The sequence below is a fragment of the Hypomesus transpacificus genome, chromosome 22, assembly GCF_021917145.1.
Source record: "Hypomesus transpacificus isolate Combined female chromosome 22, fHypTra1, whole genome shotgun sequence".
NCBI classification, from domain to species: domain Eukaryota; kingdom Metazoa; phylum Chordata; class Actinopteri; order Osmeriformes; family Osmeridae; genus Hypomesus; species Hypomesus transpacificus.
The window spans coordinates 2873218-2895892 of NC_061081.1; the positions used below are offsets into that span (position 1 = coordinate 2873218).

A 22675-nucleotide genomic window follows, 5' to 3' on the forward strand; every position below is an offset into this window, starting at 1 on the left:
ATGTATGTTTAAGTTCAACCTTTACACCGCATTTACACCTCAGGACTGGTAATTGGAAGTTATCCCCACAGAGACCAACGTATAGGCTATGTATGCGCATTTGATCATGTTTGCTCACGTCAACCCCCTAACTCTCTCAGGCTTATCTCGTAGATACAAAGAAATGACGTACCGTGGCTTTACCACTCATCTCACTTTGGTCAAGCCAGCACGGCAAATACGATTACCTTAGTTCTCGGACAACAAAAGATTTGAATCATTAACCCACTCGGGCAAGATAAAAGGCGCCCTTTCAAGCTCATTCAGCAGTTCCCACCAACTCTATCAGTGCTACGCTGGCACCTGTTGGCCTTCTTGACTAGCGGCTGCAGCCCAATCAAACCCCCATTTGGATCATGTTCATGATGATGTTTATTCCACAGGTAAATACAGATGTTCTTTTTCCGTTTTGGAAAAACCTAGTTCTGCACCACTGTATGACAAACGCTCTATCCACGGAGGGAGCACATCAAGCTGTGGGAAGTTTGTAACGAAATGCTTTGAAATGCAGTGAACGTTCAGGCGTACCCCGGGACAATGTGTGAGACTTCTGCCATCTCTTAAAGCACGTCATTGCACTGATATGCAGCTTGACCTGTATAAAAGGAATGTTTTTATTGTCTTCAAACAGCTTCAGACAGCACACATTCCTTTCTTCTCACCCAAAACACAAACCAAAACTATTCCTTATAGCCAAAATACCATTCCAAACCCGGCAGAACATAAGGACACAATCTTCTAGCAAGTGATCTCTCAAAGCCAGAGTGGCACAGAGCCTGATAACCCCATACACACATTCACACACACACACAAACACACCCACACACACACCTGGATAAACTGAGGCTGACACACACATTAGTGATTTCTCTAGGGGTGAGAGAGAGAGAGAGAGAGAGAGAGAGTGAGAGAGAGAGAGAGACAGACAGACAGACAGACACTTGAGCTCATTCAAAAGAACTCAATAAATCATAGTTCTTTTTCCCCCCCTCCACGGCTCAAACCACAAACCACCTCTTCAGACACAGCCAATTACACACGGAGCGCTGGCTGCCGATGCCTACCACTCAAAACGACCATTTGTCAATTGTTCTGCGCCGCCATTTCTGATGCGAGCCAGACTCCGTGCCGTTTCTGCACAGGCCCTTCTTAAATCTTTTAACAGGCCCGTTACAATAACACTCTCTCACTCACACACACACACACACACACATACATCCACTTTGCAGTGCACACACACATCCATGCATAAAGCCTGGCATTGAGGCCTGGACCTCATTGACGAGGGAGTGTGTCGAGTTGCTGTGTAGTGACCCCATAGTGGCAGGGTGGGGCACACATGCCTGCACCAAGAAGACCGCCAGAAACCAAACGAGGTGTTACATCTCACTGATCGTACGTGAATATTAGAGGTTATTTATTGACTTGGTCTGCGCCTCGTTCCCTATGTGAAACCCCATTGGTTGAAGCCTTAATGACCTCTGGTTTTCCTCGAGGCTCGCCCAATCTAAACATGTGTAGCTGTGGGTGTGTGCGCAAGACAATAAATATACCAACAGAATTCGAGCAAATGGTGGCTGCAGGCACAGACTCGAGAGGTAGGTTGAAGGTAAACAGTGTTGTAACCAAACACGACTTCAACAAAGAGGGAGAGCTAGGACTGTCCGTAAAGGCTTCAATCTATGACTTCTCTAAGTTACGCGTGCGTGACTCTGGTGTGCAGTCACCTGCGGTCGGCTCACTCTCCGGGCATTCTGAAACAACCTTGAAAGAACGGAGAGCGAACGTCTCCGGGACCCCCTCCAGAACTGATGACAGAGCTAAACAAACAGACACTCTCTCCTGCCTGCAGAAATCTGGCAAAGATTCAGTGGACGGCCCACCCAGGCTCCGAGCCATGAGACGGAACACGCACACCTATACAGTATCCACTCAGACGGACGGAGACGCAGGGAAAGAGAAATCAAGACACAAATTCAATCAAAGAGAGTGAGAGAAATCCGATACAAATGAAAAAGAGAAATTTAAAGAGCTATTTTGAACTCAATTGACATGAGGCTCCTAAGACAACCACACTTTGATTAACTCTACAATAGGAAACGTACCGTATGGATTGACCCACTGAAGAAACATGACTTATTTGGTCCGGGCTTATATTCTCAGAGCCAATAAACAATAAATGGACCTTTCATTCCTGTAAACTCACTCTCCCGCTCCCTTTCTAGCTCCTATTACCAACCCCCCCCCCCCCCCCCCCAACACACACACACACACACTCACTCCTACATATAAGGGCAGATTCTGGCTGGGCAGGAGCATGCCTTGCCATCTGGTGTGCAGGCGGTGGAAGGGTGAGGGGGATCTGAGTGGTGGGGGGAGGGGGTCCCAGGGGACAACACACAGCAGGATACAGTTTCACCTGAGCCCCACTCCCACACACACACACACACACAAGGACAGCCAGTCAAGAAGCTGTAGAAAGAAATGGGGGGGGCGGGGGGGGGGGGGGGAATGGTAGAGAGGGAGTGAGGGAGTGAGAGAAAAGATGTAGATGAAGTTGAGATGTAAAAGACGGAAGAAAGATGGGAGACGCACGCACAAGAGCAAGGGCAACTTTTCTGCACGGGGAGAGGTCACACTTACATACAGAGGCGCCTCTCTGCGGTCCAACTCCATCCTCTGAGCATCTGATGGAATTCTGGGAAGAAAACAACAGCCACATACTAAGTTCTAGTACTTTCTGCAGAGTAACTTCTCTGCGAACCTGCCCAGCAATAACGCTACCAAGACATGCAGTCCCAAACACGAGGAAGAACTTGTCCTCTTCTGACATTGGTCATCCAAGCCACTGATATTACATCTGACCTGCTCTACTCTCATCGTTGAGGAAAACTGGCAGAATCACAAGACTCTATGTGTGACCCCGTCTAATCCTCTCTTCTCTCCAAAGTATTTGGGTACACAGCGTCTTAAGATGAAAGACCATCATCCTTGTAATATTCTTCTCTGGCATTCATGTCGTTTCCATGGGAAACTCGAGAAAGCTGATGGTTATCTGAGAAATCAAGACTTGTAAACTACTTTGAGTGTGCCTGTGTGTGTGTGTGCCTGTGCGTGTGTGCGTGTGCGTATCTGCAGCGACAGGAAACAGCCATGACTGTCTGAGTCCTGCTGCTGTAACTGTAGAGAGCCACGAAGTGCACACACACACACTGATCGGCTGTGACCTCACCCTGGTCTGTGAATACTGCATGGACAGCCCCACATAGCAGGGCTCAGTCTAGTCTCTGACGGCGAGAAAGCCAGCACTCAGAAACTCCCGTCACCATGACAGGTTGGCATCCCTGGCCTATTGATTTGATCTGATCATTTAGGTTGGAATAGGCTAGAATCTAGAGAGAGGGAAACAACATGAGCTACCGTCCTCCTTAGCTGGTCAGATGGCTGAGCGGTTAGGGAATCGGGCTACCAATCAGAAGGTTGCCGGTTCGAATCCCGGCCGTGCCAAATGACGTGTCCTTGGGCAAGGCACTTCACCCTACTTGCCTCGGGGGAATGTCCCTGTACTTACTGTAAGTCGCTCTGGATAAGAGCGTCTGCTAAATGACTAAATGTAAATGTAACTTAGCTGTTTGATAACTCTTGCTGCCAACATGTGTGTGCGTTCAATAAATCCACTGTTTGTGTGACATGAGTATATATTGGAGCGTGGAATGATCTGGAAAAAGGCTACACTATTATATCCAGCATCTGCTGATGTGCTTCCCAAATTTGCATGCTTATTTTCCTATGAGGAGCAGGGTTGAAGTCCAAACCTTTACACTCTCCCCACATTACAACCCCAATATAGGCTGAAGCCATTACCAGTTAGGTCCCAGGGGTTTATACCCCTGCATCCACAACTAAAATGTTTATGTCGACCAGGATGAGTGGGATATGTGTTCAGCATGTTTCTGAGAAACAAGGTAAAAAAAAAAAAAGTGACAGTTCTAAGGAAATACAAGGACGTAATCCGAGTTGATAGACCTGGGAGCCTTTCAATGGTTGAGCTAGCGAACAAGCTAGCTAGCTGGTTGGCATGTTCAAAAGGCAGACAAAACAAGTCCAAGGTGCGTGTGGGGGAAGGTGCAAAGATGAACATTCTCAAACATTCAAAGTCTTGTTTCACCCCCAGACTGCTTCATAAGTGGAGCCTTTAGGCTAGCTATAGCCAGAGATCAAAGGGTATGACGTGACAAGCTCCTGTAGCTTCGACATCCAGAATGTCTCGTCTAGTCACTTAGGTGTAGAGAGGTGAGCCCACGTGTGGTGACCCCTGACCTTCACCAGTGTCTACGTCAGAATAAATGACCTTGGCCACTGGCCAGAGACTCAAGGACACAGGCTGAGGAGACAAACTGACCGCTGACGCACAGAGACATGCACACACACACACACATCTTAAACATACACAAACAGAAGGGGAGAACACCATCAAAACCAGAGGAGGAGATCCCCCCTGACATATTTACCCATCTGGTCATGTGCCCCAAATATTTTCAGCCTCCAAATGTGTCCAAGTTCTCTTTTCTTGAGGTCTTTGGAGGTCACCTGTGAATAATCCTATTCCTCTCACATGGCCTAACTCGCTTCAGTCACCCACACCTGGCAAGGCTTCACTAACCACACAACTGGCATGAGGAGGCAATGTACTTTTCTTTCAGGGCAATCTCAAGGACATGGGTGTGGTGCCTGTCAAATATCCTCAGGAACACCCAGCTGAAATGTTCAGCCTAGCGTTGGAGGGTGATTTACGGCTCCTGAGAAAGTGATGCTTGGGTGGAATGACAACCATCCCAAGGAGCTGCCAAGAGCAGTACGGCGCTGCAATGTCTCATTCTCAGAAAAACGAAACCATTTAAAATCCAGATACCTGAGCAGCAGGTGAATCTTAAACTACAATAGATACAGACACGTCTCACAGACGCGCCAAGCATGTTTCTCATATCCGCTTATCAATTTGTAGCAAGCCAAAAAGCATACTGAGAGAAGGAGATTATTAAGGGATTATTCTCACTGTGCATTTCACACCTGAAGGGATTATGATGAACCCAATTATTCACGTTACGCCCACCCTTCCTCTTTGTCCAAAAGGACTAAACTTCTGGGACTTGGCCCCTAACAGGATATCAAGTCTCATACAAGGAAGTGAGTGAGCTCTCAGATAATAAGCACACTGGCTTATCAACGACTCTCACTAGTTTCAATCATTGATCCTTATCGTGGACTAACGGGAAAATGACATTTATTGAACAATTGAATATTCACTAACACTTGCCAGCACTATCATAAGAGTACGCTTATTGTTAAACAAAATTCTATTCTTAAATACTCCATATTTATCTTCCTGAAAACAGTGTTAACGCCTGTAACTTTCTGTCAGTGCTCATACAAGGCTTTTGAGTGTTTGAGCAGAAAAAATGATTCAGGTGTATTATTCATGATATCAAGAGACGTTAGGATAGGCTACATTAAAATATTCAACACAAGATTCAAAACAAGCATAAGGCCTACGGGATCACACACAAGGAGAAAAGGTTGTTTCTGTTCTAAACTTGTCAAAGCATGGCAACAAGTGTTTGACGTTACCTGTAGCCCGCGCGCACTGATGTGAAAGCTGCAAGTGACGTGCTGCACACAAAATAAACTGCGATACTTTCCACTGTGCGTTTCTTCTAAATGACTGATGGTTTTGGATCGCACATATTCGACATAAGACAGCTGTCAAGTCACTAAGCCTTTTGTTTTCAGCTCCGTCCGTCCATAGATGTGATGAGAGGCAGACTGAGCTTAAAATGTGCAACGACTGCCGCTCCGCTTCTGCTCTGCTCTGCTCGAGCCCCGCCTCTCGCTTGAGCGGTGGCAGAGCAGAGGTCTCCCTCGCGGAGGGACAATAACATCGTCACGTGTCCACGAACTGGTAAAGATACGAAGTTTTTTTTTTGCTTAAATATTTGGTTGACATGAGCCTTCAGAGGAGAGGTAAAATATTTAGTTCATCAATCATGTCTCGTAGCATTTGGAAGTACAGTTTTATTTAGATTGTATTTTATCAGGTTACCTACTTTCCACGTCACGTCTGTTCGTCTACCTATACTAAAACACTACACAGTAGCCCTCTGTCCAGAGAGCTTTAGAGAGGAAATGGCATAGACCAAATGTAGTGACCCACCCTTCCTGCCTCATACCCACTAACTCTGAAAGTGTGCAAATAAACAGAGCACGTCTTTAGTTTGCAGACATAAAGTAATCATGCATCATGGTAGTTAAACAGCCTGGTCCCACTGAAGCAAACCCTAACCCTGCAGCAAGCCACCACTGAGCATGGCGTGGAACACACACATTGCCGCGGCAGTTACTCTACTATATGAATGAAGAAATATGTGCAATGTAGGCCAGAGGAGGGGGCTTGGGCAGCTCCAGGATGACTGGACTCAGTTCACAAGGTAGCAGGTGAGTCTGAGAGAGTGACGCCATCTACAGGCACAGAACACAACAAACATCTCCCATAAGCATGGCTATTAATCATGAATTGAAATGAGGCTATATTGCCATCATGTGGTCAATATTGGACATTACATATGAAATATGACTAGAATAAAAGAAACAGTCTAATAGTAATTGTACTACCTCAATGATTTACATGGGACAGACACGAGGAACAAAAAGCATGAATATTTCTACGCTATGTGGTCTTTGACTGTACAGTAAATATGCATGACCAAACCCAACTGTGTGCATTTTCACTTGTGAGATCCCCCCCCCCCCCCCAAAAAAAAAATTGTATGGACTCACAGAGCAAACATTTTTTAAATATTTTCAATGTGATTATATAAGGCCCTGCCTCCTAATGAGAGAAGTCAACACACACACACAGGGCTGAATCCTGGAGATGGCGTGAGCAGCATGAGCCACGGACGCAGCGATGCGGAGGGGCCTTATCACGGAGACGAGGCTCCCATGCTCCCGGAAACAAGGCTACTGAGACCGACGGTTGCGTGTGATCTTGACATAGATATTAGGAGTGAGGAGATTTGCTCAGTGCAAATGACCTGGAAGCTTTTTATTCTCCGGACCCCCCGGTGCCTCCACTGCGGCAGGGAGAGGCCGCAACCCTTGACCTCCTCATTAGAGACTCGGGAAAACAAACAAACAAACAAACAACGAAAGCACAATAACAACGGCACAATGGGAGCCTTCTGGGGACATAAAGGCCTCTCTCGATGCCTAGCTCGGCTGTGTTGTGTGAGGTCACGTCATGGCCCACGGTCTTCCACGGCCAGACAGCAGGAGGCAGAGCCGCAAGCACGGGAGGCACAATGGACCTAGGCTCCATGAGCGGCCCCGCGGTGTCCCTGGCACCCGGGCTCCGGAGCCGACTGTTGGGGGTTTATGGACTGGAAGAACCGGCAGTACCATCCAGGAGTCTCCCACGTCAGCCCACATTCAGCCTTTTGTTGCCCATCCTTCAGCAACCCTCTCCAGTCCAACACCCCCCCCCCACACACACACACACACCACCACCCCTCCTTGTTCAAAGGCCCGGGTCAACCAAGGCAGCATCCTGCTCAAAACAGGTGTTTGAGATGGCATGCTGCCGCCCCTAGGGTTTTGGGGGCCCTAAACAAAAATAGAGTATGGGGCCCTTTCAATTGCCAATTATTTTAATGTTTTTTAATGTTTTTTGGGGTGAGGGGCCCTAAACCAATCGTGGGGCCCAAAACAAATGTTTGTTTATTGGGTCGGACCGGCCCTGCTGCTGCCTGAACGGCAATATAAAGCCTACCTTCTAATCACAGCAATCTGGTTACCTATGCTATCTTTTTGGAAAGGGACGTTCGTTTTCCAACATAAAAAACATCAACATTGCATAAATGTCTTGTAGGTTAGAATACCAACAGACCTGCAAGACATTCCCCTCACAGATTTGACAAAGGTTTTTGTGACGAGTCAAGAAATAGGTTAGCCTACTGTATGCTTGATGATTACCTTTTTCTAAGATGCCTAAGAAGCATTAGTCATGGAGGTCACATGTTTGCTTAACCTCCTGTGAGCTGTCACCTACTTTGGTTATGAATTACCGCCTCACAACTCTGCATTAGCTGGAGGGTAGCCTGGTCCAAATGTGAGGCAAGGCGATTGCTTGCAACATGAAAGGACAATTATGTGGGTTTTTTGTTGGTGAAAGCAGAAAGCAGATTAAACCCAGCAAACAGGTTGCTTATGCCAACTCCAGAGATTATAGGACTAATGAACTGCATAAATGGTCAAGGGATTTATCCAACAAAGCCTAATAATGTTGTTAGGAAATCGCCACTTTGCAGCTTGGTAGACATATGTCGATAAGCCTTACACAGTCACCTCAAAATAAACAAACACTGGAAGCCGTAGGGGGAAATCAAGTCAAACAAACAATAGATTTTAATCTATAAAATCTACCAACAGTTACAACACATTTCATCACATAAGGTTCTGAATCATAGCCAAAGGTTCAAGTAGGCTACAATGCCCTCCATGTTTGGGACAAATATTTGTTCTGGATTTGGACATTCTTAGGTTTTATTAAAGAGTATTTTCATACATTTTGATAGAAATTACAACACCATTTATACACAGTGCTCCCCATTTCAGGGCACAACAATGTTTGGGACACAGCAATATTATGTTCATGATGAAAGTCATGTGTAGTATATTGTTGCAAATCGTTTGCGTGAAATGACTGCTTGAAGTGTGTGACTCAAACATCATCAGATGCTGAGTATCCTCTCTGGTGATGCTCTGCCGGCCTGTGGCTTCCTTAACTTTCATTTGTACAAATCTGTTTTTCATTATGACAAACAGCAACAACACACTCCAGAGGTCAACAATAGCCTGGAATGAAGATGCAATGCGGAAAGCTATCTTATACCTGCAACCTATAAGCGCACCTGACTAGTCACAAAGTCGCCTGCGAATCCACTTCTTCTAAACCTTATGGTTTCTTGAAACGGGGTGTGGTGACTGAATAAAAGGTGTTGCAATTTCGACATGTTGAATGTTTGATACAAATTTAAAACTGTGGAAGACGGAGGAAAGTCACAAAAAAAAAGTATTTGTCCCAAACATTATGGAGGGAACCATATCTATAGCCTAATGCATGTGACATTCTCATGCTATGTATGAAGCTTTTGACTTTCAAACGTAAACACTATTACGTTTCAGGGAGCATAATACCCTGAGAAATGTGTTTGAGGACTATGAAGAGCTCTGTCGTTCAGGTTTTCTGTTGTCAAACTGTTCACTGTGTCTCACTATGTTGCAACCATAATGGCAACATTCATGTTCAACTAAAAACCTGAAAAGAAAAATAATTGATTGACAATCGATTGTTAAAAAGTCCAGAAATGATGATGGGTCAGGATTATAACAATACAGTTTATTAGCTAAATAGGGTTTTTAGGGTGCCATAAATGGGTTTGCACCATGAGTCGAAAGGTCTGGCCTCAAACTCCTTAATCTGGAAAAGATTCTGTAAAAACAAACTGAAAAAATAAATTATAATAAAAACAAAACTGAAAACAAGCACACAAAATGTTTTATGCTCCGTAGATCCCTCTATAAAAGGACTTGACAGCTGATTAAGAAATATTTGCCATATCCCCCTAAATCAGATTAGCATGTTGCAACTTTGACCAGTGAAGGAGAAACCCCTTCAACAATGAGTGATTCCAGATTATTCATGCAGAAGAAACCGTTTCAGAAAGAGGCATGGTGGTCAGATGGATGGACTTTGCAGCCATGAACAGCAGGCCTGTATAGGGTCTGAACTTGAAGTCTTGACTTTAAGTCAAGTGGTGTTCCTGTTTAACCTAAACATAAAACCTAAAACCTACCACAAACCTTTCCCCAGTACGGACTACACTGTTCCCAGTATGGGCTACACACTAAAACTATATGTTATTGAAAATGTATTGAATCGTTCGTTTTAACGGAATTGTATAATGTTATAACAACATAGTTATTGTTTACTAACGAGCTGCGTTTCCCATTGCAAGACAGAAGTGACATTATACAGTTATGAGTTATATTAGAATCATGGCGATAAAAAAACAAACACAATTGGTGACTATGCATTCAATGAAGGCTTTTGACGTCTATGTAAATTGTGATTGAACAGCAATAAGAATAAGAATCAGAACAATGAGAATCCGTTTAAAATCCGTCCCAAAAACATTGGACGGATGCACGTATTGCGCATGCGTTTTATAGTACAACAGTCAAAACAAGACGAGTCTACAAATCTGTGCACAACAACCCACAGTAAAGGTCATACAATATGAGTTGAGTATGAAATTATTATTTACTATATACAGGTTATTTATAATGATGGTCTTGAGTAATGGTCATTGAAAATGTAGTCACAAAATATTGGTTTATTGGTGACAGTCAGTGGCTAACGTAGTCTAGCTTGCGTGACCCGGCTAAGCTAACGCGTTAGCTCTAGCAAGCTAGCGGGAGATGTTGCTGCTTGCAATGTGTAAACGCTAGCTATCTGTTTGATAATGTCTGCTTTGCAGTGTTCTGGTCTAAATACAGTACGTGTTAACAGACTGATATAAGAAATTAAATCTAGATCTGTTTGCATGCTAACATAAGTGTATGTGTTCTAACCTAGGCTTGCATTGACAACACAGACAAGCTAAAGGATAGTCATCTGATGAGTAAACGGAGTAACCAGGCCACAGACAGAGTACGTTTAAAAAACAAAAAAACAAAACACCGTTCCTCTTGTGTGGCCAGTCATGGATACGGTCTCTGGCCCAGACAGGACTGCTGAGTGCCCTCTCGTCTCAGAGGAAATGGAGTGCGTGATGCCTGACATTACCACCATAAAGACCGAGCACCCTGGCACTTCGGACACGGACGACACCGGCGGTGCCCAGAACGTCGCAATGGGAATCAAGTTCATCCTTCCCAACCGCTTCGACATGAACGTCTGCTCGCGTTTCGTCAAGTCGCTCAACGAGGAAGATAGCAAAAACATCCAAGACCAGGTTAACTCAGATCTGGAAGTAGCGTCTGTTCTGTTTAAAGGTAAGCTATACCTACTTAAAGCCGGTTCATCTTTGAATTGTAGCCGCTATATGTTTGTCGTTGCTTCCTGTCCTAAATACGCAAATAATATGATGCTCTTTGTTAGTACTTCATCTTTGTCTTGAACAAAACAATGATTGTCTAACGACCAAGGAACCTTGCTCCATGTCACTTGTTTAAGGCACAGAGGAAATAAGAAACTTAAATGCCCCGAACGTAATTTTAAAAGCGGACACATCCGCTTTTAAAATACAACAGCAGGCTGTCACCTACATCCTACAACACGTGCGCACACACACACACAATACCAACAGCACATGCACAGACTGCCATCAACCAACTAATTGCACACAGCATGTGATGGTCAGTATGTTCAAACAGTAGCACGTGACTAACCTAAAGCTTTGTTTCGGTTTCAGCTGAGTGCAACATTCAGACCTCTCCTTCTCCAGGGATTCAGGTGCGCCATGTTTACACCCCCTCCACCACCAAGCACTTCTCCCCCATCAAACAGTCCACCACACTCACTAACAAGCACCGGGGCAACGAAGTCTCCTCCACGCCTCTGCTGGTGCACTGTAAGTACATGAGCGGACACCTCAAGGCAAACGTGAAGCTCTGTTATGACATGATGTGACATGGTGGAGCATGTTTGAACCCAGATGGGCTCAAGGCTGCTTGTAGTGCAGTTGAACATTCCTAGGCCCCGTTTTGAATGTCTAGAAATGTATCGTTCCTCCCCTCAGGGAAATTGCCCGAATGGACATAATCGCATGGTAAAGCTATATATAGAGGGAGTCAGATGGCTGAGCGGTGAGGGAGTCAGGCTAGTAATCAGAAGGTTACCGGATCGATTCCCCGCCGGGTCAAATGATGTTGTGTCCTTGGGCAAGGCACTTCACCCTACTTGCCTCGGGGAGAATGTCCCTGTACTTACTGTAAGTCGCTCTGGATAAGAGCGTCTGCTAAATGACTAAATGTAAATGTAATGTATATAGAGAAGCATGCTTTCACCTATCCATGTTGTATCAGAGGAGCAGGTTTTAGAGAGGAGGAGAGGAGAACACTTTTGTGCATACAATTGGAACCAAACCCTTCGGTTGTCCTACCATAGCTGTTGAGCCAAATCCCTCAGGTCTTCCTTGAATCTATAACTAGTATTAGAAGGAACGCTGCCTTCAAAAGTGCACCCATGTAGAGTATTTGTATCTTTTTCCTAGCCTTGTCCATCCACCAGCTGGCTGCCCAGGGGGAGATGGTGTTCCTGGCAAGCAGGATAGAACAAGGTGATCATCTTGTCTGGGTGCTGCTCAAATGACCATTGGATGTTAGGTCATTGCTTGTTCAGCATCTACTGAAGGTGTGTGTGCGTGTGTGTGTGCGTGTGTGTGTGTGTTAGAGACTGTGATCAACCTGCAGGATGAGGAGGGTTTCACTCCTCTGATGTGGGCTGCAGCACATGGTCAGATTGCCGTGGTGGAGTTCCTGCTACAGAATGTAAGAACAGCTACACACACAGAAAGGTCCCCAGCCATGGTATAGGAATACACATCTAACCTTTGTTATAGGGGCTTCACTAAAGTAACTTGACACAAAAACACCAAAACTCTTAACTGTGGACTAAAAGTTGCATTTGACTTCAATGCCATTGAATGCTATGAAAACAAATATGATAAGACATGTTAATAGTTAGAAATGTTATAATGAATTAAATATAGGAATAGTGACAGAGCAAGCTCATAGATTATGCATTTATGGATGGAGAGAAAAGATGAAAAGAGACACCTACTGTGGTCAGTTTTCATGTCAACACCACATGAAGCAGATAAAAAATATCAAAAGTAAATAAATCGCAGTGACAGTGGAGCCACTAAAAACATTTTGGCCATTGTGACTAAACAGGCAAATATGAAAAATGCAATTTTACAACAAAAAGACTATTACAATAGAAGTGAACAAACCAGGTACAAGAAATAAACTCAATCGATCTGCTGTAGTTCAACCTGTAGTTATGTTCGCTCGCCCTTAGAGTTTTAATTGGTCAAAATGAAAGACTGCCTTCAGATTTTTCAGTCATAAAAGAATGATAAAAGACATATGCTATGGACATGGCCGAGTTTTAATGCTATCGTTGTTTATCCAGGGAGCTGACCCAAACCTTTTGGCCAAAGGCAGGGAGAGTGCCCTGTCTCTGGCCTGCAGCAAAGGATACACTGACATAGTCAAGATGCTCATCGACTGTGGGGTCGACGTCAACGAGTACGACTGGGTGAGTAGGTCGACGTCATACGGTTTTCCCTTCCGATCGACAATGCACCGCACACACGCAGGAAACGGATCCCGCGTGACGTTTCAAGGAGTTAGAAATGAGATTGCATTGGCGCGTGTGAAAGCCTTGGCGGTCGGCCTTGTCGTGACGCAGCGTTTGTGACCTCACAGAACGGAGGCGCCCCCATCTTGTATGCTGTCCACGGGAATCATGTACGCTGCGTGGAAATCCTTCTAGGTGAGGACCTGCTGATCGTTCCCTCCAACACCCCCCCCACACACGCGCACACACAGACAACCAACAGTCATCTCTTTGATGTTTCCCCTGCTCAGAGAGCGGAGCCGATCCCACCATGGAGTCCGACTCGGGGTTCAACGCCATGGACATGGCCGTGGCCATGGGCCATCGGAATGGTAGGAGGAAACCCCGTGGATCTTTACGCTTCCCTCTGCTGCTCTTATTTACATCCTCAACTACAACCCCAATTCCCAAAAGTCGGGGCGTTGTGTAAAATAAACTACAAAAACGGAATACAATGATTTACAAATCTCATAGGCCCGTCATGTTATTCACAATAGAACATGGAAACGTGTCAAATGTTTAAACTGATGAAATGTACGATTTTAAGGGAAAAATAAGACGATTTTGAATTTGATGGCAGCAGCACGTCTCAAAAAAGTTGGGACAAGGCCATGTTCACCACGGTGTAGCATTCTATCTTCTTTTAACAACAGTATGTATCTGTCTGGGAACTGAGGAGACCAGTTGCTGGAGTTTTGGGAGAGGAATGTTGTCACTTTTGTGTCAGGAGTCTTGCTACTCAACGGTCCTGGGTCTTCTTTGTCATATTTTTTGTTTCATGATCCACCAAATGTTTTTAACTGGTGAAAGGTCTGGCTGCAGGCTGGCCAGTTTAGCACCCGGACTCTTCTATTACAAAGCCATGCAGTTGTAACAGATGCAGGATGTGGTTTAACATTGTCTTCCTAAAATATTCAAGGCCTTCCCTGAAAAAGATGTTGACTGGATGCAAGCAAATGTTGCTCTAAAACCTGTGTATATGTTGCGTTTCCAGATGTGCAAGCTCCCCATTCTATAGGCACTAATGCACCCCCATACCATCACAAATGCAGGCTTTTGAACTGATTGCTGACAACAAGCCGGTTGGTCCCTCTCCTCTTTAGTCCGGAGGACGCACGTCCAAGGTTTCCAAAAATAATTTCAATTTGTCTGACCACAGAACAGTTTTCCCACTTTGCCTCAGTCAATTTTAAATGAGCTTTAGCCCAGAGAAGATGGCAGTGATTCTGGATCATGTTCACGTGTGGCTTCTTCTTTGCATGATACAGCTTTAATCTGCATTTGTGGATGGCACAGCAAACTGTGTTCACAGACAATGAGTTCTGGAGGGGTATCTGAGCCCATGCAAGGATTTGGATTACAGAATCATGCCTGATTTTATGCTGTGCCTGAAGATCACAGACATGCACAAGTTATTTTCCCCATTGTCCCTTACACATAGAGATTTCTCCAGATTCTCAGAATAATTGTATTATATTATGCACTGTAGATGATGATATATTCAAAGCAATTTTACGTTGAGGAAAATTATTCTGACATGGTTCTACAATATGTAGATGCAGGTTTTTGCAGATTGGTGAACCTCTGCTCATCTTTACTTCTTAGAGACTCTGCCTCTCTAAGATTCTCTTGTAATACCCAATTATGTTACTGACCTGTTTGCAATAAACCTAGTTGGTTGCAAAATGTTCCTCCAGCTGTTCATTTTTAGTAACACTTACTTTTTCCAGCCTTTTATTACCCCCGTCCCAACTTTTTCGAGAGGTTGTTGCCAATTCCAAATGACCATATTTTTTCCTTAACATTTTGAATTCCCTAAGTTGCAAGTATTTGACGTTTTCAATGATTTCTTGTGAATTACATGACTTTCTGAGATTCGCAAATCATTGCATTCTGTTTTCATTTCCATTTTACACAGCGTCCCAACTTTTTGGGAATTGGGGTTGTACACCTTAGAATATAAAATGAACGTAAAACAAGAAAACCTTTCTCTTCTCTGTTCAGTTCAACAGGTAATGGAGGCCCACTTACTGAAGCTGCTGATGGGAATAAGAGAGTAACAGTGGCTTGTCTCCGAGCACAGGGAAGATACTGGTGTCTCTCCACGAGGTATCACTGGGTTTCTGGAAGGATGCCAACACTGGGGGTTTGGGCCCTGGACAATCGTGCAATGACTCAACAGACCTGCTGGCTTATCGAAACTCATGCTTGGATGGTTTCGATGAAGCTTGTCACAATGTGAATATGGATGAATTTCTAAACAAGGATAAACACCTGAGACATGTAGCTTAAGATATTTTCCGAAACTCTTTTGTCAATTTTTGTTTCTTGAAACGCCAACTTCGGGCTGAATATCAACATGACAGAGCTGATGTTGGGAATCAGTCCCAGGCAACACGTTTGTGAAATGAGTTGACCGACAACGTTCTCAGACCATGTAAAGTGCTGTGTGTGGATTCATTTTGTGTTTGCAGTAACGTTTTTTATTTTTTACAATATCTGAAGTGTATTGTATAATTGTGGTGCTACTTATTAAATTATAATAGATTCATTTAATTAATAAATAAAACTGTCTTTAACTTAGTGCTGTTTGAGAGGTGCTTTGTGGAGGAATCAGTCTTTTCACCGAGGCTATTGTCAGATTTTACTAGTTACAGATGCAAACATTGATACTGTGTGACTCATTTTAGGATATATTTCTTGATTTCAACACTTTATTCCTTAGATTTCAACACTTTATTCCTGATATTTCAACACTTTATTCCTTAGATTTCAACACTTTATTCCTGAGATTTCAACACTTTATTCCTGAGATTTCAACACATACAGTTTTGCTTTGCCAACATTCTGTTGAAAGGAGAGAAAGATACAAGTTCTAAAACCTTTAGGCAATAGAAAGGGTTTATTTCAGATACTGTGGTTATCAGCCAGGCTTCAGACAACAAACAGTTTGGTAACGGACTTAGTTCATCCCTTAGAAACGGAGACCTCACATGGGTACGACCTTTCTATGACCTGGACACGGACAACCCCGGAGCACCAAAAATATATAGATATATCTATATATAAACAGAAAATATATTCTGCCCCATCACCCAAGTGTTAAGCCTCTTCAACAACCCCCGTCCTTTAGATTGCCTCCTCCTTGGAAGCCTCATCAAAATTCTCCACCAGATCTGAAATGAAAAGAGATTTGACGGTGAGCTGACTTGAGTCAGGCAGGCGGGTTCATGAGAAACCAGAGCCAGGTGTAATTTCTTCCCTGACCTATCCCCATTCCATCTCTCTTTCTCTCTCCTCTGAGGGTGAGCAGTGCTCGCTAAGAAACTGAGGACCCCGCTGAACTGCCAAAAAGCAGCTGTGAAAATCTTGGCAGCTGGGATCAAAAAGAGGGCCCTAATTGCTCAATGAAATCTGATCAATCTACCCTGTCCATATTGGGCTCAGAGGGGGTTATGGGTTCAAATGGAAACAATTCAGAGGTTTGAATATAATGGGAGGGGGGGGGGGGGAATGACAAAAGAATGCAAAGTACAAAAATAACACGATGGCATAGGCTGTTAACCCTGTGTCATCAGGGCTTCGACTGGCCACCCTCGCAGAGAGTGGACGTAATCATTTGTTACGTTTGAAAGAACTTGGGTTACAGGAAAAGGAGAGCCCAGGGACAGGCAGATGGAATTGTAATGGCAACCTCATGTGTTTGGCCCCGTTCTCCTCACAAAGAAAAGCAAACAGGCCTTTCAGAACTCATAAACAACGAACAAAAGTTTCAAACGCTAAACGCTTCGTTCACACCACCCACTACAGTCACTGATGTACTCCCCCCCCCCCCCCCGCCCTCCCTCCTTAGAATGACCCCTTCCACTTCCCAAAAGAAAGCAAACCTGTCTTGGTTACATTATCTGAGAGAAAATACGAACCCAGATGTAAGTTATTCAACAGTCACACAAACTTGCGAAAGGGTATAAACTACCACATGTAGTCATTTAGCAGACGCTCTTAGCAGAGCGACTTACAGTGAGTACAGGGACATTGCCCCGAGGCAAGTAGGGTGAAGTGCCTTGCCGTAAGACACAACATCATTTGGCATGGAAGGGAATCGAACCGGCAACTTTCTGATTACTAGCCCGATTCCCTAACCGCTCAGCCACCTGACTCGCTATACTCCCTATACCACAGTATGAAATAACATCAGAGGAGAAAGTCAGAGAGCAACTGGCCTGTACTATAAAAGAACAAATGACAATTAAAGACGGTGCCGGAACTCGACTGAACCATCATTATAGGGACTATTTTTTTACACCATGACTCACCTGGAACATCATCATCCTCTTCCTCCACTGTGGCAATGGATGCTTTGCTATCTCCGGCTAAAAGACAGCAATACTTCAGTTAGCAGCCAATTAAAGAGTGATAGAAGCTTGTGCATTACTCAGCCCAGCTCGCCATCAATCATGCCTTCATGTGCCAATGCACATGTCAAACTTTACAGTGGGCAAGTAAATGTGTATGTTTCAAAATCATGACATGAAGTGGGAAAACTATACTGAAATAACACAGAAAAGGTTACATGAGGCAGGTTAACTTAAAGTTCCATTAGAATTTATATAAAAATAGATATAGTTATGATTCTCTGGTACTAGTTTCTGTCTTAAATGGCCCATCACTGGTCCAGTTAGTTTGAATCTATGTTCTACAGCTGAGTGTACTTTGAACATTTCGATTTGTGTAGTACATTGTCGACTTGAAAGAAGTATAAATGATCAATATTGGGTTTAAGTGCTCAGGCCTCATTTAGTTTGTGTGTTCTCACAAATCACCGGAGACCTGTTTGAGTGCCTACGTGGAATCCATCAGTCTTCCTTCCATCCACAGCACCAGCAACAGGACTTCTATTCAACCTAGGGTTTCCTTCTATTAAACCTAGGGTTTCCTTCCATTCAACCTAGGGTTTCCTTGAAGCCTACTCCAGTACGCGTACCCGGTTTGGGAAGGGATTCAGCCAGTCTCCTGAGGCTGGTCAGGCTGTCAGCTCCCAGCTGGTTCAGGATGCTGGGTAGCATCTCTGTCAGCTGCTTGTTCTCCGCGTGGCCAGTGATGGTGAAGGTGTTGGCTGCTAGAGAGGCCTGCACTTTGGGGTTGTTGAAGTGGATTACCATCCCCTGGTTTGTGAACATGTTCACCTGCCAAAAGGTGGATTATGAAAAGATATTGCCCACAGACAGACGTGTTTACAAAGTAAGGCATGACAAGAGTGACATGTTGGAGGTGCCATAACCTACCTCTTCAATACCAGATATGTTGTTGACTCCGAGTTTCTTAAGGGAGAACTGAAGTTTCTTGTCATCTGCAGAAGCTGTTCTGTGTATGACCTTCTTCTTTCTGCGAGCACTGCCCTAAGACAGTGACAAGAACAAACATGCTTGAACAAAGGCTCTCCTGGGGCAGGAATACAGACAAGGAATGTGATTATTGACTGTTCCCAAGGCAACATTCAAATAATCTCGGTTCAGTACACCTATACAACATATTTGTGTCAATACTGCATGAACCAGTAAAGACTGATACATTACTGACAGATGTATAGACTGTAAAATATATTTTACAACAAAGTTAATTAAACAGTCTTACCTTGCCCCCAATGCGGACTTGTGCCTGAAGTTTGGCAAGTTTTTCTTGATTCATTATAGTTTCTTTCATCTGAAACAAAAATGTCAAATAGCGGTTGGAAGCACAGTCCTTTCATTAAGTAATTACAACCCATATATAAAGTAACAGTAGTTTCTGTAACTGTGTTGGTGTCGTTTCAAATTTGTGAAGGGCTTTCAAACAACACATTCAAAGTGAACCAAATGTCCAACCGTTAATTGTCGGGCAGGGCGGAGTAGCCTATGCCTGCTGGGCGATAAGCGGCCTGATAACAGCTAGACTGACGTCAGTCTCACATTGGCGTCCTAAACATCACCAGCTATTGTAAATGGGCTCAGTTCATCCTTAGCTAACCCTAGCTAATTCAGTGATCACAAGCTACTGGCGTTGCGTGCCAGTTAGCAACCAAATCCAAACGAGTTCTGTCCGAACAGAAACATTTTGGTATGACAATCGACCTAGTTTTACCTTTGCTGATAGAGGTACACAACATTAGCTAGACATATTAAATAGTAAGCTAGCTAACATACTGGCTGAGTAACAGCTACCTACAGCTACACCTTGTGAGTTCAGATAGCATTTAAAAACAGAAGGACCAACCATGCTATGGACTCGCTAGTACACTATAACGTGTACTATATATCCTACGTTATTGCCTAAAATACATCATAACGTACAGTATAACTAACGCTAGCATAGTTAAGTTCACGACACAGCAAAATGCTGACGGCGACTACTGAACATTTAGCTTTGGGAATTTAGATACAGACAGTAGGTTAGTACAGTTGCAATAATAATTAATTAAATGTATATTGGATACTGCCAAGCTATACTTAGAAAATGCTCGCAATGCTATTATTGGTAGCAACTGAAGTACTAGTAGTGCTGTCAACGTTAGTGCTGCAGTTAAACTCAAAAGTTTCAGCTAATAATTGAGGGCCTGTCACCCCGACACTTCAATTTCCAGAACTCACCGTTTACAACGATTCAGGACCTTCTACCATCGTGCAGACAAGGATTTTGTTTACCTTGTATTGCTGGTGCAGGGAAGTACAAACACTGCGGGGAAAAATATATTTAGGAACTCCTCACTGATCTACACATAGACGTAAGGAAAGAACTCGCGGGGAACAAGATGGAGCGAGAGACGCTGGGGGAAGTGACGTGCGTGTACCACCGAATGAAGCAATTACCTTTTTTTCAGAATAGTTGAACTGTCATTGTATTTGTATACATTATTGCAAAATAAAATCATAAAATAACAATAAATACATAACAAGCAATTACCATTCTTGGGGCGCCTACTTCTGCCTGGTCTAAGGTAGCCAGCCAGGCAAGTCACCGCAGTGAGAAAGATTAGTTAATCATCTCAAATCATTTGATTTGTCAGTATTATTCTACATCACAGGCTTTTTAAATAAACGTAATTAGCTACATAGCCTAGTTAATTATCTAAATATATAAGTGATGACTCCTATCACTTCACTAGTTTACCTGGACATCACGTCTCAAAGCCCAAATGTCTGAATCAGACCACTAGCCGGCTCATGCAAAAAAGAGGCGCATGCATACACCCACACCCACTTAGAGAGAGATAAACGCACGCTCAGGGGCTCATCCGTGCAGCAAAGTAAACCCGCACGCATACAATATCTTATACCGGCATTTTCTTGTCTTTTATGCATGTGATACAGTGTAATCCCACGCCTTAAATCCCCTGAGACGAACTGTTTTGGTGACATTCATGGGATTTGTCAGAGCGAGAAGCAGGGAGGCAAGAATTGCGTTCAGCAGCTAAGTGGTTTCTTGGTACTCCGTGGCACGGAAACACCCTTCGATCGCAGAAGGAAATTTAGAAACACTTTAGAAGTGGTTAACCACACATGAAAGATTTGCTTCAAGTGTCAGCTCAAAAATTCACCCTCATTTAGCTCCAGAGGGCCTTTTGTCAAACAAATAAATCATTTGTGGGAATTACTGATTAATAATAGGCCTTTGGGTTATTGTACATTTGAATGAATCAGCTAAATGATAGGCTATATAATTCGATAGGCTGTAAGATGAAATCATAGACTTTCACAAATGGCTGATATATGTTTCCAAATATACATGAAGGGGGCTAACACAAGTATGTGGCCCTAATCTGCATTAGCCCTACACGTGGTTTAAGAAAATGTAGGCTATACTATGCCACAATTGCATTAATTGTTTTAACAATTCACATATTTGATAAATATCAAATAAACTTAAACTAGGCTAAATGTATAGCATAATTCTACGCTACTGAATAAACAAGGCCAATACCGGTCACCAAACGGTAAGTCACAATTACAGGTAGGGTGATTTTTTCAAAACAATACATTCATCATCTTCATTTGAAAAAGTAATTCGCTGTTGTAAAGTGCAGCAGGATCTCATTATTTATTAATAAGGTGTAAATAGTATAGCAAATGTGGCAAACAATGCAACACCTAACATATGGCAAACAATTCAATGCATATTTGTTCCTGTAGACTATTGGTTTATTTTTCTAAATGTCAGGTAGTTATTATTTCAAAATGTTTCTGATATATTTTGCCGTCACTATGATATCGTGGAATAGGCCTATAGAAAACAGTCCCTATACCTGTTGAAGGTACAGGCTAATTGTAGAGGAACAGTCCATCTATAGCCACACCTACAGACAGACAATGGCGTGGCTTCATAACGTAGCCCCTTTATAATAATGTGATGATTTTAAGAAACAACAGCCTCACACATGTCCCAAACCTTTCTGAAGTTGAGGGATAGTGCCCTGTCTATAACGTTCTAGACGCTAGGTGGCGCTCGTCAGACGAAAACGTTTCAGAATGTGTCCAAGGTAGGCTACACAATCAAATTGACCCACTGAAAGATAAGCAGATATTTTTGTTTATTACCTTTAAACTGCCCAATGATTGGGTTCCAACATATTGACAAAATTCTTAGTATTTCAAGGCCATTTTGCCTCCATCATAAGGGACCTGTGGGCTGAGAAAGCAACTCAAAGTGGGCTCTGCTGATAATATAATTTGCAACTTTTTCCCACATAACATGTTCCCATACAAAATTAAGTATACATTTAGGATGAAAATGAACTGTGATGTTATTTTAAAAAAATATTATGAATGCACTTTCTCTTTTACTTGGACATTGTTCTCAAAATGTCCTTAAATTCCACATTGCGACAGAAATTACCATGAGTGTGCGCCATTGTAATTAAGTCTCATACCATTTAAACATATAGCCTAGCTATATGTTTGTGCAAAGTTTGGGAAATGTAGGTCAAAAGCAAACTACGAAAGCACACTTTTGATAGGCTATAAAGTTTCAATTCAATTAGAAGCCGGTCACCGGTTAAGGCTTAAACCGCAAGGGTACGGGTTCAAATCCAGCCCGGGCCTTTTCCTGCATGTCTCTCTCTCTCTCTATTTTCTATCGTTCTTCACTATTTATATCCAGATGAAGTGCAAATGGCCTATATTAAGAATATTCAATTTCCCA

The 22675-nt window shown here is 43.4% G+C and overlaps 3 protein-coding genes across 12 annotated transcripts in view; 1 reads left to right on the forward strand and 2 right to left on the reverse strand.

The window, feature by feature from the left end:
- Positions 1–6153, reverse strand: part of arhgef28a (Rho guanine nucleotide exchange factor (GEF) 28a) — a 39511-nt gene extending 33358 nt beyond the window's left edge. For 3 of the 4 annotated variants that reach the window (XM_047044439.1, XM_047044437.1, XM_047044438.1), the window contains exons 1-2: positions 5668–6152; positions 2683–2737 (exon numbers count right to left, since the gene is read on the reverse strand). In XM_047044439.1, the coding sequence (XP_046900395.1) occupies positions 2683–2715 (33 nt within the window). In that variant the 5' untranslated portion in view covers positions 2716–2737; positions 5668–6152. Of the gene's footprint in view, positions 1–2682; positions 2738–5667 lie in introns of all 4 variants that reach the window. The other variant, XM_047044436.1, reaches the window with a different exon arrangement.
- A 4158-nt stretch (positions 6154–10311) lies between these two features.
- ankra2 (ankyrin repeat, family A (RFXANK-like), 2) lies at positions 10312–16084 on the forward strand. Of its 6 annotated transcripts, none has more exons than XM_047045144.1 (10): positions 10312–10397; positions 10733–10807; positions 10882–11151; positions 11571–11729; positions 12372–12437; positions 12551–12648; positions 13295–13420; positions 13591–13657; positions 13753–13833; positions 15506–16084. In XM_047045144.1, the coding sequence occupies exons 3-10, from the start codon at positions 10917–10919 to the stop codon at positions 15559–15561; spliced, it is 888 nt and encodes a 295-aa protein (XP_046901100.1). In that variant the 5' UTR covers positions 10312–10397; positions 10733–10807; positions 10882–10916; the 3' UTR covers positions 15562–16084. The 6 variants fall into 6 exon arrangements, with proteins under 6 accessions (XP_046901100.1, XP_046901102.1, XP_046901098.1 ...); XM_047045146.1 differs by having other exon boundaries at positions 10886–11151; XM_047045142.1 differs by having other exon boundaries at positions 10733–11151.
- A 134-nt stretch (positions 16085–16218) lies between these two features.
- btf3 (basic transcription factor 3) lies at positions 16219–20313 on the reverse strand. 2 transcript variants are annotated; one of them, XM_047045149.1, is made up of 6 exons: positions 20182–20313; positions 19136–19204; positions 18787–18900; positions 18486–18687; positions 17818–17874; positions 16219–16677 (listed from the first exon to the last, which is right to left on the reverse strand). In XM_047045149.1, exons 2-6 carry the CDS (start codon positions 19202–19204, stop codon positions 16631–16633), a joined length of 489 nt encoding a protein of 162 aa, XP_046901105.1. In that variant the 5' UTR covers positions 20182–20313; the 3' UTR covers positions 16219–16630. The 2 variants fall into 2 exon arrangements, with proteins under 2 accessions (XP_046901105.1, XP_046901104.1); XM_047045148.1 differs by having other exon boundaries at positions 20128–20313.
- Positions 20314–22675: the final 2362 nt, after the last annotated feature.